General features: G+C 40.2%; 1 protein-coding gene across 1 annotated transcript in view; it reads left to right on the top strand.

Moving 5' to 3' along the window:
* Nucleotides 1-16,702, top strand: part of LOC109020040 (rhodanese-like domain-containing protein 8, chloroplastic) — a 38,191-nt gene extending 21,489 nt beyond the window's left edge. Inside the window, exons 6-8 of the mRNA XM_035690507.1 lie at nucleotides 10,016-10,119; nucleotides 10,969-11,244; nucleotides 16,381-16,702. Of these exons, the coding sequence (XP_035546400.1) occupies nucleotides 10,016-10,119; nucleotides 10,969-11,244; nucleotides 16,381-16,525 (525 nt within the window). The 3' untranslated portion in view covers nucleotides 16,526-16,702. The remainder of the gene's footprint in view (nucleotides 1-10,015; nucleotides 10,120-10,968; nucleotides 11,245-16,380) is intronic.
* The last annotated feature ends 434 nt before the right edge of the window (nucleotides 16,703-17,136 follow it).

Here is a 17,136-nt window from a genome sequence, read left to right as displayed (position 1 = left end):
TGAAGGTTTTTTACCATTAGTCCGGGAGTGTTGGAATAAGAAGGTTGGGGGATGTGCTATGGTGAGGTTGAGTTCTAAATTAAAATGTTTAAAGAAGATGTTGAGGAAATGGAATATGGATATGTTTGGAAGAGTGGAACTGGAAATTAAAGGCCTTGAATCCCGAATAATGGAACTTGAAGAAATTCTCAGTGTGGATTTTTCCCAGGATCGGGAGAGCGAGCTTTTGATGTGTAAACAATGGCATATCTAGTGGCTACATCGAGAGGAGATTTTGGGATGCCAGATATCACGAATCAAGTGGTTAACGGAAGGGGATTCGAATTCAGCTTTCTTTCATGCTTCTTTGCGTATTAAAAACAAGAACAAAATAATTGAGAGTATGAAGATGCGGGATGGTACTTTGTTACTATCAGCCGAGGAAGTTCATGAGGCAGCCGTGGGTTTCTTTCAAGAGCTGCTTTCGGCGACACTTGTTGGTAGTCATGAGGAAAGTTTTCATTTGTTTGCTCCTATAGTTATTGAGACTAAGAGCTCCTCGCTGTGTGCAGCTCCATCTCTCGAGGAAGTCAAGGCTGCGTTGTGGTCTATTCCTCAGGATAGTAGTCTTGGGCTCGATGGGTTTTCAGCCAGTTTTTTGTCATTGCTTGGGATATTGTGAAACAAGATCTGCTTGATATGGCCAATGAAGTTTTTGAAGGTATTCCCGCTCACTAATTTTTTCAGGGCTTTTCGGGGCGACAAATCTTGTATTGATTTCGAAGGTGGATACACCGGAAGATTTTGGGCATTTTCGGCCTTTCAGTTTGTGTTCAGTGGTCTATAAAATTATGGCTAAAATCATAGTTTTTAAACTGGCACCGATTATTGGAAAAATATTGTCAGCAGAGCAGGTTGCATTTGTGCAGGGTCGTAGTATTTTTGACAACATGGCTATTGCTCAAGAGTTAGTGAATGGAATGAATCGGAAGACTAGAGGGGGTAACGTCATGCTGAAAATTGATATGGCGAAAGCATATTGACCAAGTGAATTGGACCTTTTTATTGGAAGGCTTACGTCGATTGGGTTTCTCAGGAAAATGGCGGTCTTTAATCTTTAATTCTATCTCATCTCTGAGTTTTTCTGTTATGATGAATGGTAGTTGCAAGGGTTTTTTTAAGCCTTCTCGTGGACTTCGACAAGGTGATTCTCTCTCTCCATATTTGTTCATTTTGTCAGAAGAGTTACTTTCTCGTATGCTTAATTAGGAATTTCAGTCAGGGCGTGTTAAGTACTTTAATTCAAATGGTGGTGGTGGGGTGTCACACTTGTTATATGCGGATGATTTGTTGATTTTTGCAAATGGTGGTAAGGGATCTATGAGAAATTTGATGAGAGTGATTCGCCAGTATGAAAGTTTATCGGGACAGTTGGTAAGCCCATGTAAGTCTTCTATTTTTTTCTCTTCAAATATTCCTTATAATCGAAGATTACAATTGAAGCAGTTATCGGGGTTTGCTGAAGGCGCATGGCCATGTGTGTGTTTGGGGATGCTGGTTCATGTAGGAAGGAAGAGGTTACATATGTTTGAACCTTTATTACAAAAAGTGCAAAAGAAATTGGCAGGTTGGAAAGAGAAGTTACTCTCCTTTGGTGGTAAACTCATTCTTATTAAGCATGTTCTTAATAGCATGCCCATTCATTTATTGTCTGTGTTGTCTTTGCCAAAAGGAATTGTTGCTAAACTAACGAAAATGTTTTCCAACTTCCTTTGGGGATCAAGTGGGGATGTTAATAAAAGAAAATGGGTATCTTGGAGACGTATTTGTTTGCCGGTAGAGGAAGGTGGATTGGGAATTCGTGACCTTTCGAAGGTCTGAAAATCTTTGTTTATGGAGTTTGCTTGGAAGCTCCTTATTGGTGATTCTCTTTGGGCTAATTTTTTCCAAAAAAAATGTGGGTGATGAGCCGCTAGGTTTGATTGGGTCGGTGCCAAAGGGATCTTGTTTTTGGAAAGAGCTTGTACAAGTGTTGCCTTTGCTCATTCGAAATTCACAGTTAGGGAGGGTGCCTTAAATTTTTGGTATGACAATTGGTTTGGTGAGGGGCCTATTGTTGACGGCTTTCCGGTTGTGGGAAATCATAAATTGCTTGTTAAGGAATTATGGAATGAGGAGGGATGGAAATGTGATGAGATTCGGCCATTAGTCGAGTTGAAGGCAGCAATAACTTGCTTGTCTAAGAAAATAGACTTAATTTCAGTTGGAGACAATAGAGTTGTAAGAAACAAGACGGGCCCGAACCCTTTAAACTCTAAAGGAAAACGGAAAATTAGATTCGGCCCTGTCCCCATAACCAGATCGAGGAGAGTATGGCGGGTCAAAAGGAAATCTGGAATATTCGAAGCGGGGTCTACATCCAGTATCGGCATTGAGACATCAGTAATGGAATGCCATTCGCCTCTTGTTACACCCTTGGTCCCTGAAAAAACTATGGCTCCCTCGCCGGAGTTGAACGAAAATGGTGTACTGCTGAGGTCTGAAAGAGATGTAGAATCCGATACCACCCTAGAGGTGAAGGAACTTGCTGTCACTCCATAATCTCCAATGGGCCTGAAACCATTGGAGAGAACCGTTGGTGCCTTGTATAGAGGAATGTCTAGAGGCGGGAGTGTAGTTGGATGCTATGTCTGGGGATAATGTAGCTCCCTTGGTTTCTCTTCCTCCAATAGCAGATTGGATTCTGCCTAAAGTTAGTGAGATTCGGCAATTTGTGGGAATTTCACATAGAGGATGTGAAGACCAATTTAAAGAACTAATCACTGCAATTGATGCAAGCCACGCGCTTGAAACCAAATCAAGTTTCAAGAAAAGCAGGGAGTTACAACGTCTTCATTGGGCAATCAACTACGACACTAAGAGTGGTAGCTCAACTAGAGGGAAGTCCAAAGGGAGGGCATTGTGAAATTTTAGTTCTAAAGGAGGAAATAAGAGGTTGGGGTTGGGTTTTCGGGTAACGTTTTAGTTCTACGGGAAACAAGTGTTTGGGGTCAGGCTTAGTGTATTTTGGGTTGTTTTTCACGGGTTTGTTGGGTCATTGGGGTCAATGGGCAGGGTGTTTTCTTGTATACATCAGTGTACCTGGTTATTCCTTTTTGATATATATAATATTTTTACGTATAAAAAAAAAAAAGAAAGAGATTCGGCCATTAGTAAATGAAAGTATGTTTCAAAAAATCATTCAATCAAATGTTCGAATTTGGGGGAGAGGGGGGGGAAGGGATATGTTGGTGTGGAAGCAGACAGTGGATGGGGTTTTTACTACAAAGTCGGCTTGGCAAATTATTCGTTCACATGGCATTATTTGTCCTTGGAAGAAATGGCTTTGACAAGATCATGTCCCGAAGAAGATGTCCTTTTTTTGTTGGAGGGCACGTCAAAATGCGGTGCCCGTTGATACTATCATTCAGCAGCTTGGGATTCTAGTGGTCTCTAAGTGTCAATGTTGTGTCACTAATAGGATTGAGGATCCGGATCATGTGCTTTGTGATGGGGAGGGACCACAGAAGGTCTGGGATTTTTTTGCTGCACTTTTTGGCATTCGACTTCCACAGGTTCGTGTATGGACTGATGTGATGAATATATGGTGGTGTCAGGCTTCTTTTTCATATTAGGTTCGATAGCTTCGTGGCATAATTCCTTATTGATTTCTTGGGCTCTTTGGAAAGCTCGTTGTTCGGCTCGCATGGAAGATTCGAGATATGAGTCCAAGGATATTATTCAGATGGTAAAAGGTATGATTTTGGATATTTCGAGTTCCATGAAAATGTTTAAAGTCGTGAGTGAATATGATTTGAGAATATTAAGGGAGCTTAATTGCCCCATTGTGCTGATTAAGAAGAAGATTTTGAAGCTCATTTCTTGGTCACCACCAACAAGGGGCTATTCAAAGCTAAATGTTGATGGGGGTTCCATTGGTAATCCTGGGATGGCCGGAGGAGGGGGTGTTGTTCGTGATGCGCAAGGGTGGGTTCTTGGGGGTTTTGCTCATTCCTATGGTCAAGCTACTAATAATATCGCTGAGTGTAGAGTAGTACTTGATGGGCTTTATCTTTGTTGGCAGTTGGGGTTGCAAAATGTTTTAGTTGAGTCCAACTCGAGTGTGGTGATGAGATGGTTTGTCTCAGGGGTTTGTAACTATTGGTATTTGTGGGAAGAAGCGATCTCCATTATTTCCTCGATGAATGTTCAGTTTAAGCATGTGTTTAGAGAAGCCAATATGGTAGTGGATTTTTTAGCAAAATACTGGGCGACAGGTGGGACTTGGGATTTTTGTGGGGAGGACTTTGGTCCAGGTAGATTGAAGGGGCTTATACGTACTGATAGGTTGGGGATTCCTTATGTTAGATATTAGTAGAGAAGTTTGGAGTTTGGTTTTTTGTTGTTACCACGGTGTTCCTTAGCTATAAGTGAAGGTTTTTTTTTAATAAAATTGGGAGGGAGTCACTTATGGACATGTGACTTTCCTCTCTTTTAAAAAAAAAAATCTCTTAGCCAGGCCTTAAAAGGCAAGACTCTTTTATTATCCACGTATGAGAAGGAACTATATGCCTTAGTAATTGCCATCCAAAAATGGAGGCCCTATCTATTGGGCAGGATATTTGTGGTTAAAACAGGCCATCACAGTTTAAAATACCTTCTGGATAAGAAAATTGGCACGTCTATGCAACATAAATGGTTAAGTTGCTAGGTTATAATTTTGTTGTTGAATATAAGAAGAGATCAAAGAATAGAGTGGCAGATGCTCTATCTCGAAAGGTGGATGAAATTTCTCTTGCATTAATATCAATACCTTCAGTTGAGTGGTTAGAGGAGATTAAACAAGGGTATGACAAGGATCCTGATTTACAGGAATTAGTGACTTGGTATCAAGCAGGACAGTTGAACCAACATGATTCTATGAGAGAAGGGTTACTGTTTAATAAGGGCAGGATGTACATAGCCAATATTCCAGACCTAAAAGCTAAGTTACTCCAATTTGTACATGGAAGTTCTTGGGGTGGGCACTCTGGATTTAACAAAACTATACAGAGGGCAAGGAGGAAATTTTATTGGCCTGGACTGAAAACTGATGTTAGAAAGCTTGTGCAAAGATGTGAAATCTGCCATGTGCAGAAAATTGAAAATACCATACCTAGTCGGTTACTCCAACCTCTACCTATCCCCTCCCAGCCATGGTCACACATAACCATGGACTTTATTGAAGGTCTGCCTACTTCTGATGGGTTCAGTACTATTTGGGTGGTGGTGGATCACCTGACCAAGTACAACTATTTTGCCCCTCTGGGCCACCCTTACTCAGCCAAAACAGTAGCCCAATTGTTCACCAAACATATTTTTAAGCTACATGGGCTACCTCACTCCACTTTTGACAGGGACAGTACTTTTAAAGCATGTTTTGGAGATAGTTGTTCAAGGCACATGGGGTTCAGCTGGTCTTTAACACAGCCTTTCACCCCTAGACGGATGGGTAATCTGAATTGGTGAACAAAAGCTTAGAGACTTATCTTGGGTGCTTCATGGTGACAGGCCCAAAGATTGGGTTAAGTGGGTGCCACTTGCAGAGTGGTGGTACAACACCAGTCCACATGCCTCTAGCAAGTTGACACCCTTTGACGCCTTATATGGATGCCTCCCACCTAGAATCATGTCCTACAGTCCAAGTACTACTACAGTCGAGGAGGTAGATGCTACACTAAGGTCCAGGGACTATATATTACAACTTCTTTGACATAATCTCAATAGAGCCCAAAGAAAGAATGAAAACAAATGCTGACTTGAATAGAAAGGAGCAAACTTTCGGAGTGGGGGAGTGGGTATACCTGCGGTTGCAACCTTACCGCTAGACCTCAGTGGGTCAATGCTGGAATCTAAAGCTGGCCCCACATTTCTCGGGCAATTTCAGATCGACGGTAGGGTTGGTGAGGTGGCGTACTGGCTTCAACTCCCAGCAACAACTCAGATCCACCTTGTGTTTCACATTTCTCAGCTCAAGAAGCGTTTGGGAGGAGTCTCGGTGCTGACACGACTGCCACCAGTCAACTCACAAGGGGTGTTACAGCCAGAACTGGGGGAGGTCCTTGAGTGAGGGATCCGTCCAGTCAACAACAGACCAGTCACAGATCTATTGGTTCGATGGCAGGGCCAGAAGATAGAAGACACAACCTGGGAGAACAACTATAAGTTGAAGGCAGCCTTCCTGCACCTTGTGGACAAGGTGTTTTAATTGGGGGAGGCATTGTAACAACCCAGGTTGGGTGGTGACGACAACCAAGGGTTGAATCTGAAGGGAAGTGAAAGAAGTGAAGTGTTAGGGAGATTAGGGTTGAATCTGAAGTTGTGTAGGGATGGGCCGTGTAATGGGCTGCATAGTGAAATGGGCTTTCTTTACTATTAATTTTAGTGTTTACTTAATGTGTTAGTCAGTTTGTAAGGACTTGGTCCATTAGGCTTATGGGCTGCCAGGCCCTTAGTGTTTGCTTGTTATTTTCTTAGATGCACCTGCAGGTTACCTTTACTTGCTCTACCATAGATAGTTACAGAGAATCTTGTATATCTCTCGTCAGAGATGATTTCCAGGGTATGCATGAAAATACAATACAGTTTCTCTAGTTCTCTCTCACTATTCATCCCTAATCCCGGAGGCTCCTCACCCTCGAAGTGAGATTTCTATCCAACATCGCCGGCAAGTTACAGTACCACAATCCCTTACTAGAATTGCGTAAAGAAAAAAACCACCTTTATTGTGGTTACTTCTTCAGTTCAGTTGAGGAACATGGGCTTTGATATGAACCCGCGGGAAAGGAATCCCTTGAACCCACAGTCAATTTGAAAACTTCCCAAGAAAGCCAAAATCAAGTCAAAGGATGGAGAACCTAGACCCGATGAGAACTCGTTTCAAGAACCTAGATTATATTAAAATCTAGACCCGTTGAAGAACCCGTCTCAAGAACCCAGATTACAAAGGAGGAACGCCACAAAGGTTGTGATTTACCTTTGATAAGTTCAAAAGTTCAATTAAGAACAAGAGGAGTAAAACTCAACTCACAATGAATAAATTCATCAAATTTCATAAACTTCATTATCTGATTAGAATGAGGCTACATAGAATATTTAAAGGAAAACCTAATGAAACCCTAGCCAAAATAAACCCCCCATCTTCCAAAAGTGCCCCTGGATGAACAGTGCCGCGGCTACAGTGCCGTGCTACAGTACTCGGCTACAGTAACCCTAACCCTAGTTCAATAAAATAATAATTTTCCCAACATGCCCTTGCATAGGCCCCCTTAAGTGCTTCTCATAATAAACTCAATTATTCTAAACTAATAAAATAAGTTCTTTAAATGAATTAAATAAGTTGAAACCCTTCAAGAGCCCAAAGCCTTTAAGTCTTGTCGTTGCCTTCTTCCGTAGCTGATCAAATGAATTAAAACAGGATCCTCATCCTTCAAGCCCCATCTTGAATGTTGGTCTCTTGCTAAACTTATCTCAGGTGGATTGCATCAATCCTTACATTGTCTCTTTGATCTTCTTGGCCCATCTGGAAGTTGCAAATGATCTTTAAGACTAAGCTCATCTTGGTTCCCATCAGGCTTGGACTAGTTATTGGCTTCATTATCCTTTTTTTTCCCGATGCACTGTATTTGTGACACCCCTTTCCCATTTTTGTGGATGTCACATTAATAACCTTTCATTGAGCCAGGTCATAAGAGATCCATAAATACATCAAAGCAAAACTAACATTTTATTACAACATAATGATAGTAGTTGTAAAATCACATAAAATGAAACTTAGGGAAAGATCCCCAACGCCTTGTTCCTACACAAACCAAGTTCTAAACTATTTGATGAAATACTAATTGACTAGGACACGCTCTCAATTGTTAGTTGTGGCATCCCCATCATTGACCTCAACTGAGACGTTTAAACCGTTAAAACAAGATGACCTAAATACTTACTAAATGGATACATCGCGCAGTAAAGAAGGTAAAAATGCGTTTCTATTTCACAAAGCATTCCCACATTATAAAATGATATTCACACTTGTCACAAACATTTTCCCTTTAATTACTTAAGTGACCAACACACATTGTGGCAACCTCAAGGTAATTTTCGTTTCCGCTCCTATGGCCACAGGTCGAACCTTGGGTTCTATCTGTCAGACCATACAATATGGCTGACCTTGCCTCTCTTGCTCTGCTCCAGTCATTCATCAGTCATAAAAGCCAAGAAAACACTTCAAACCATTTACACATTTGTTCATCCACATTTGTTTCCTTTCCTTCCTTTTCCTTTTTTGGTTCTCATTTCTTTCTTTTTCTTTGCTTTTCATCATGTAATATAAGTATTACAATCTTTTTCACATAATATTAGATGTATAAAAAGGCTACCAAAGAAGGCTACATAGCATTGTAATACATGAACTAGTCTTGGAGAAACATAACATCGTAATACAATATGCTTCCTTTATTGCTAGTAACATGTACAGGGGACTCAAAACACAATCATTGAGTCCCTCAATCATTCTTCAATAATTTTTCATTGTTGTTCAGATGAAGATTCTCCTCAATGATAGGATCTAGGATAATCTCATGCAGACCATGCTCGAACTTCTCGAATATTCTTTTCCACTTCCGTGACTAGGTAGGTAACAAAGTGGGACAGCTCGATAAATTTAGTAGCATATCATTCGTCAACATCACTTGGACTATGTTTGCAAATTGTCCGGCCTTCACCTCCCGAATCCCTAGGGAAGAAGCTTTCCCAAAAAATCTTCTTGAAGCATTCCCACGTAATTGGTACTCATTCTCGAAGCTCTTGCTGTAGGAGATCCCCTCATCGGGGCCCGCCATTCATCTGCATCATCCGCCAAGTTAAAGGTGGTGAATTCCACATTCTGCTTGTTTGTGCAGTTCAAAGCTATGAAGATCTTGTCTGATCTCCATGGGTAATTCTTGATATCCATGGCATTTTACTTGCTGTCAAATGTAGGAGATGTTGATGGGTGAATTGCTCGAATATGCACGCAACTTGAGGAACCCTTGCTCCCATGACTTGGCTTTTGGCAAATGCTTCAATGAAACGTGTAGTGGCAGCAGCAAGTGAATCCAAGTTATCTGGAACATACTGGTTCTCATATTCAGTGCCATCTTGAAATTAGTTTAAACATACATCGCGGTTAAAGCAAACAAACAAATAAACTACTGGACTCTTGAACAGGCCAAGACTCATTCTCGGTAACCTAGTCCTAGTGTCTTTTCTTTTAACTCAGAAGTCAGTCTAAAGAATCTCTTAACCTGGCTCCGCTGCCAAACTTGTAACACCCCTTTGTTGTAGGGTAAGGAATGCTGCTATAACTTATCTTTTACACCACGATAGAAGATCCAACATAAAAGATTACCATAATGGAAAATTAATATAATAATCGCTTAATATTGGAAGGAAAATAACATCATATTATATGATGCTTGTGGTGCACTTGTACTTTGCTTGAGTAACTGGGCTTCTGGTCTCATTGGTACCCCTTTAAGGCTGACGTTCTTTAAAGAATTTCAAGAAAGTCATATGATATGATGCTTTTAGTCCATAGAAGTAGTGCTATAAAATGATTTTCTTGAGCTTTTGTCGTTATATCATAACTACGTTTTCCATGTCTGTGGTTTTTTTTTGTTTTGTTGGATGAGTCCACAAACATACTATTTTTAATTTTGAGCATCAGTAAATGGGGCATATTGGAACTCAACCCTTTGTACCACTCTTTTTACAACTATTTGTAAAATCAAAGGCGGTAATGCAAAATTTGAAATTCAAATAAGATGGAAAACACAAAATTAAAAAAAGTATATTAATGAATTGGCATTGTCACATTGAACAATAGTAAAATGGGTTGTAAAATAGTTATGACCGTATCATTAATATCTTCTTCTATTAATGGCTATGAATGCACTTCATTTTGTCCCTGTTTCTGATCTTCCAGAATGTTGCATCAGATCCTTTAGCATTTGCTGACAAAGCAAATACAGACATATTGATGTATTGTACTGGAGGTATCCGTTGTGATGTATATTCTACAATTCTGAGGTAACTGGCTCCTCTCTCTTCTCCTGTCCTAAAATTGGCCCTAGAAATTCTAGGATCAATCTCTCTTCCGTATTTCCATCCTTTCTGAAAGGACGGATATATTGATGTATTGTACTGCTTCGTGTTACACCGCTCACTCATAACACTTATTTTCTTGTGCACATAATTGGAAATAGTCAAATGACTTGATGCATTGAGCAATTTCACCCTGGGGTAAAAGTTATAATCCTTTTAAGAAGTTTGAGTCATGCAATTGTTCTGAGGCAGATGAAGTCATATTTAGAACCATAAAGCACCATGTAGATTGTCAGATCGGATATGGGTATTGGCCGGTAATAGCCGAATTATACTAAGACTAAATCATACCTGCAAATAACCCAACCATAAAGCGCATTGCATGGACACATTTTCCTTGCTATTGAAAAAGTTTTTTATGTTGATATTAGTTGTGATTTTCTTTTTCTGATAAGTAATATTAGTTGTGATTTACTTCAACCTATTTGTATTATCCTGTGCTAGATTCGAAGTTCTTCTTCATATATTGATCTACTCTGACAACCTAGAGGACCATTATGAATGGTTGTGGTCTGTCAGCTTCCTTTTTTTATTTGTGCTTTTGTCCCATTATGAAGCACAAATTCCTCTGCATTGCATGTCTGTGTGAAGTGTGGGCCTCTCTTCATCAGAGTGGCTGAGATATGGGATTAGTATGAAAACTTAATGAAAGAGAGATAATAAAATAATGTTGGGGCAGGACGGGGTACCTTGTTACTGTTGCAAGATTATTCGATTCTTCCTCTTTTCCCCCCAAATTTTAGAGTTTTATGTTTTTCAAATTTTGAATGCTAGACAAAGGGGCTTCCAAAATGTGTACTCCTTGAAGGGCGGTGTTTCTCATTATTTAAAGAATGAAGGTCCTGCAAAATGGATTGGGAATTTGTTTGTGTTTGATTCCCGTCTTTCTCTTGCCCCTTCTGCCTACAAGCCTGAAGCCATTGTTAAAGCAGCCAGGAGTGAAGAAGTTTCTGGGAGTAATACATTTGCCAGATGCTACATATGTGGTTCTCAGGTTGTTGAGCTAAGGCATCGTAACTGTGCAAATCTTGACTGCAACCTGCTTTTTCTGTAAGCATCCTTCTCTTCGTCTTCTCTAACCCCAAATTTACAATCTCCAATGAACCCTTTCATATTTTATGCATGTGAACTCAACGTTGTCACCTTTACCAATGATCCTGGCTGTTTTGATTTTCAAAGCATGTGTTTTGCATCTCAAGTAAGTTAACTTGTGACATGGCAATAGTCTTTTAGAGTGACCATAGTGAATGATTCTTAAAAGACTTAATCCTAATGGATTTAGTTTTTGACTGATGTCTATTTGATGATTCAAAGATAAATTTCGAGATCTTGAAAATCCTAAGCCATATGTAGAGCCTTTGTGCATTTCATCTGCTACCATTATTGGCATGCAAGACCTTGGGGGAATTTTATATTCTGTCTGATGGCAAAAGCACTTTTGTTGGTAGGTATGATATCTTCTTCCATCTTTAGTTATTAAACGTGTTTTATGTTTTACTTTAAAAAATGGAAAATACTTTAGCCACAAAGTGATTACACAAAAATAAACCTACAAACTGATGTGGTTTGATGTAGTACGTTAGATTGTAAAGTTATTTTTATTATAAAGTAGATCTAACGGATTCCATGAAACCGCATCAGTTTGTGGGTTTATTTTGTGTAATATTTGTGTCTGCAACAATTCTCTTAAAAAATACATTTGCTGCTTTATTGCTTGAAAGTGCAAATTGAAGAACTTTGTTCTTGGTGTAGAAAACAAAGTAATGAAGGATCCAAGTAGAAATGTTTTGTATAGACATGGGGGTAAGAACCACATAAGGTCATTATTGAATGGTATTATAATGTGGGGGAGTGGTGGTGTACAAGGCTGTGTGAGAGACCATCTTGTTTTCTTGTTACTTAGAACCCTTCAAGTGGCCATAGAGTCACTTGGGCGAACAATGTGAGGGAAGCTGGTGGTGGGTTTGGGCTAGTCATTGCACCTGCAAGCCAGTCTGCCAAGGCCGCTGGTTACCTGTACGCATGGTGCCTCTGAACAGTGTCTTGTGCTCTGGTGAATGAGAGATCTATGTTGAAATGACTTGGGATGCAACTGCCAATGTTGTTCTTGATGATGTAGCTCACCATACTAGTGCTGAGCCGAAGACTGACTCTCTCTCAGCCCCTTCAATCTCCACCTGTTCGCGTTACTGATAAAAAAGAATCTCCTTTAGTTTGTGGTAGTGGGTCTGAGGAAATTTTGGCACCATCACCAGCTCTCCTGATGGGCAGTGTTTTAGAGTTGGGTCCTTTGGAACCTTTTTCATGTCTTCGGGTTGAGGACGAACAGAAGCCATAAGGCAATGGCCAGAGATGTATAAGGATATGCAATTAGTGATGAGGGAAAAGGATTGTGCATGAATTGGAGTCCAAGGGAGGGAGGAGGCTGGTGTTCATCCAGTACCTCTTTGTTCCTTGCCATTGTGTTTCAACATGTCAGGAGCTTCGGAATGGATGCTTCAGAAAGTGAATGAGATTCAAGGTTGTGTGGGAATCTCTTGAGAAAGCTTTGAAGAACAATTTCGGGCTTTAGTCATTGCTATTGGTCGGGGCATTCTCTCTCTTCTAAGTCAGCCACAAAAAGAGAGAGAGAGTTAAAGAGACTCACTTGTATGATAAACTATGATGCCAAGGAGGGAAGTGCAAGTCTAGAAAGGTCCAAAGGTAGGGCAACAGACTTTATTTTATGAATTCTTAGTTTATTTCATGGGGGCTGAATGACTTCAATAAGCACTTCCATATCAAGTATTTACTTCACCTTTGGAAGGTGGATATTGTATGTTTGCAGAAAAGAAGGTTGAAATTGGTTGATGGAAGTGCCACTAGAAGTTAGTGGGATTGTCCATATGTGGGATGGGCTTTCCTTGCTTCTAAAGGGGGCCTCGAGTGGAGTCCTTGTGATGTGGGACAAGAGGGTTGTGAAGAGTATTAGTGATTACTTGGTGTCCTGCTCTTTCAAGTTTATGGAGGATGGATTTGTGTGGGCTTTTGCTTGTATTTATGGACCAAATGTGGATAGCAGCAAGAGAATTTTGTGGGATGAGATTGTTGGTTTGTTCAGCTGGTGGATATGCCTTGGTGTATTGGTGGGGATTTCAATGTCACTTGGTTTCCTAGTGATAAATTTGGGGGGGCTGGTCTTAGTCCGGCCATTAAAAATTTTTCTGAGTTTATCTGAGTTGGAACTCTTGGATTTTCCCCTTGTGGGGGGTGCATTCACGTGATTCATTACTTGGATTTGGTCTAGATTAGATAGATTCCTGGCTTCTACTTCCTAGAAAGCTCATTTCTCAGTGGTGTGCCAGGATTACCGCAGGTTTGTTCGGACCATTTTCCTGTCTTGTTGGATTGTGGTGGCATTCACAAGGGCCGTAGATATTTCAAGTATGAGAATATGTGGTTAAAACATGATGGTTTTGTGGACAATGTGAGATGATCCTACAGTTTCAAGGCACTGTGTTTCATTTTGGCAGGCAAACTGGATGTTTTGAAGAATGACCTGAAGACATAATGTGCAAGTTTTTGAGAATGTTTATAGTCAGAGAAAAGTCTCCTCGAGGAGTTGTAGGGCTTGGAGGGTAGGGAGAGTGGTGCATTGTTGGATGGGGTGACTTTGAGGAAAAGTCAAATACCTTATGAGCTTGAGAGGGTGATCTTGATGGCGGAGATTTTGTGGAGGCAAAAATCTCAGGCTCTTTGGTTGAAGGAAGAGGATCAGTGCACCAAGTTTTTCTATTGGGTGGACAATTCAAATTGGTGGAACATAGCCGTTGAGGTGCTTCATATTGATGGTGTAGTTCTTTTGGAGCCCTCTAAGATCAAGGACTGCGTTGTTCTCTAGTATGAAAATTTTCTTTTGAAGCAGTTTGCTTGGATGCATAAACTTGAGGGTTTAGCCTTTTAATCTATTGATTGTTTGATTGCTAATTGGCTGGAAAGACCATTTGAGGATTAGGCTGTACAAGTGATAAGAGGGATGGCTAAAGATAGAAGCCTTAACGCGACCACCATTTAACTTATTCCGGGGGGGAGGCTTCACACAATTAGCCTTGTTAATGATGCATACAAAATCATGCCAATCGCATGAGCACAGTTATGTAGAAGATAATGTCGAAGCATCAAAATGCTTTCATCAAAGGGAAACAAATTCAAGACTTGGTGCTAATCTCCAATGAATGTTGAAGAGTAAAATCAAAGCAGGTGTGGTAGGTATTTTATGCAAATTGGATATGGAGAAGGCTTACGACCATGTGAATTGGGAATTTCTATTTTATTTGCTTGGGAGGTGTCATATTGGGGTGAGGTGGTGTAATTGAATTAATCATTGTGTATCCACAGCCCGCTTCTTGGTCTTGGTGAATAGCACCTCAGCTGGTTTCTTTAATAGTTCTCATGGATTGAGCAAGGGGACCCGTTTTCTCTTTTCCTTTTTGTTATCATTATGGATGGCACTTAGTCAGATGTTGAAGGTTGCTACTGTTGAAGGTTGCTACTGGTGGTGGATTTATCTCATGCTTTTTGTCTGGGTGCAATGACAATCAGAAAAGGGGTCGGGGGGCTTTGTTGAGGGTTGTTATTGATTCCAAGTGAGAGTACTTGGGGGGTTGCTGTTCTAATGAAGTGAGAGGTGCATATGGTTTTAGTTGTGGAAAAATATTAGGAATGGTTGGGGGGTTGTGCTAGTCACTTTAGATTTGGGGTTGGCGAGAGATCCAAGGTCAGATTTTGTAATGACACTTGCTGCGGTGATATGGCCCTCAAGTATCCATTTCCTACCCTTTCCGGATTGCTTATAATCAGGAGGCTTTGATGGTGGTTTTTGGATAGCTCTGGTGGCTCTTTACAGTGGAATATTCATTCATTTTCTTAGAGCTGCCCAGGATTGGGAAATTGGTGCAATCTCTGATCTTTTCAGCTGTACGCTTCAAGAATTGGTAGTGCTGAGGTGGACAGGATGCTCTGGACTTATTCTGAGAATAAGTTCACTATAAAGTTCACTATTCGATCTGTGGGTATATGGTTGTCTTGTCAGAACCGTAATCATTTTCCTTGGTAGTGTATATGGAGTAAAGTGCATCCCAAGGTAGCTTTTTTCGGTTAAACTGCTTCCCTTGGAAAAATCTTAACCATGCACAACTTGAAGAAGCGGGGGTTTATTCTTATGGATTGGTGCTATGTGTAAAAAAAGTGGTGAATTCCATGGATCATTTGTTAGATCATTGTGAACTGGCAAAGGTGTTATGGGTTAGGAATTTTAGCAGGACTGGAATTACATGGGTGATGTCTAGAGGGTGGTGAGTCTTCTTGCTTGTTGGAGAGCCCATAAGGGTAACACACAAATTACTGCCGTTTGGACCGTTTGGAGAATCTCTGTCTCATGTGGTGCATTTGGCTCAGAAGGAACAGTCGAAGCTTTAAAGATCGGTAACGCTCTTTGGATGAGCTTAGATGTTTCTTTTTCCATTCCGTATTTCTATGGGCTTTTGCTGTTGTATTCAATGAGTTTAATTTTCATGGTTTTCTTATATTCATTTCTAACTCCTAACACGTGAATTTCATGTACTTTTTATGTATATATAGGCTATGCCTACTCGATTCAGTAACACTTCATTTTACTTATGAAAAAATATCATTCTATCTCTATCAACTTTTTGCCACTTTTATTTTTGGCATTCTTGAAAACTATCTTGTCTTAAACCATCCATTTGACCGGTTCGGGTGATGGCTGTTGTGTACACTTCATTCAAATTCTCATCTTACTTGATCTCTTCCATTGTTTTACCTAATGTTTCTGCCTTCCATACAATGCTAAAATTTTTACTAGGATATTGAACATCATATATTCCACCCTTCAATATTTGTGCCCTGAATTACCAAAATTGACACAAAGAACCTTCAAAATCTGAAAAACAAACAAATAGCTACTCGTCTATTTCTACCTTTAAGATGGATGAAAACATATGAAAATAGGTGGCATGACGCAATCTTCACTGTCAGATATCTCAAGAGTATTTATGATACAACTTTTTAGTAGTTTGAGGGTGGAATGTAAATTTTAATAGCTTGTGATGCAAAGTTCAACTTCTATCATAGAGTTTCATAGTATTCTTTGTGATAACCCGCATGAATCTACATGTCTCTTTCCAGATGCTGTACAGATTGTATGAAGGACCTAAGAGGATGTTGCTGTGTAAGTTGCATTACTGCCCCTCGACTTCGGCCCGTTTTGCCTGGGCATCAAAGATACAGAAAATGGCACGTGTATCGTGATTTGAAATGCAAAGTAAGTTGACAGCTTGATCAAGACGCTTATGCTGGGGATGTTTATTGTATGAGCAAAGAGTTGCCACAGTTTATTGAAATTTCTTGTTCCTGCAAGTGGTCTTGGATAATCTGCTTAGCAGTCTTCATCCATGGTGCAGATGTATAAATAAATACTAATATTTACTGCACATAAGCTTTAAAAGAATGCGAAGCACGTTTGTTAGCTTCAAAAGAAAATGCACAGCAACGAAAGGAAAAGAAATTACAAACATCTCCTAAAGCTATTGGAAAAGAAAAAGTCTACTTTCACTCGGGAGGGGGAATCCCCGCGTACACGTCTATACACGTGTAAAAATAAAACGGTGCGTTTCGTTTTCTTCTCATCTTCTTCTTTGCATCTTCTTTCCATTTTCTTCTCACAGAATGCATACAGGTTCTTCTCATCTACTGGTTCTCATCTTCTTCATCTTCGTTATTTTCTGACCAAGTCATGCACCATTGGTAGGGTTTCTTCAACCAACAATTGGTAGGAATCAAGGATCTACTCATGATGTTGCCATGGGTATGAATTGAAAACCAGAATATTCAAACAAGAACAGAAAAAAAGACGATTGATTATCATGGGCAACAATTTGATCA

This window comes from Juglans regia, chromosome 6, assembly GCF_001411555.2.
Source record: "Juglans regia cultivar Chandler chromosome 6, Walnut 2.0, whole genome shotgun sequence".
Taxonomy (NCBI): domain Eukaryota; kingdom Viridiplantae; phylum Streptophyta; class Magnoliopsida; order Fagales; family Juglandaceae; genus Juglans; species Juglans regia.
This window is presented reverse-complemented; position numbering and strand designations above follow the sequence as displayed.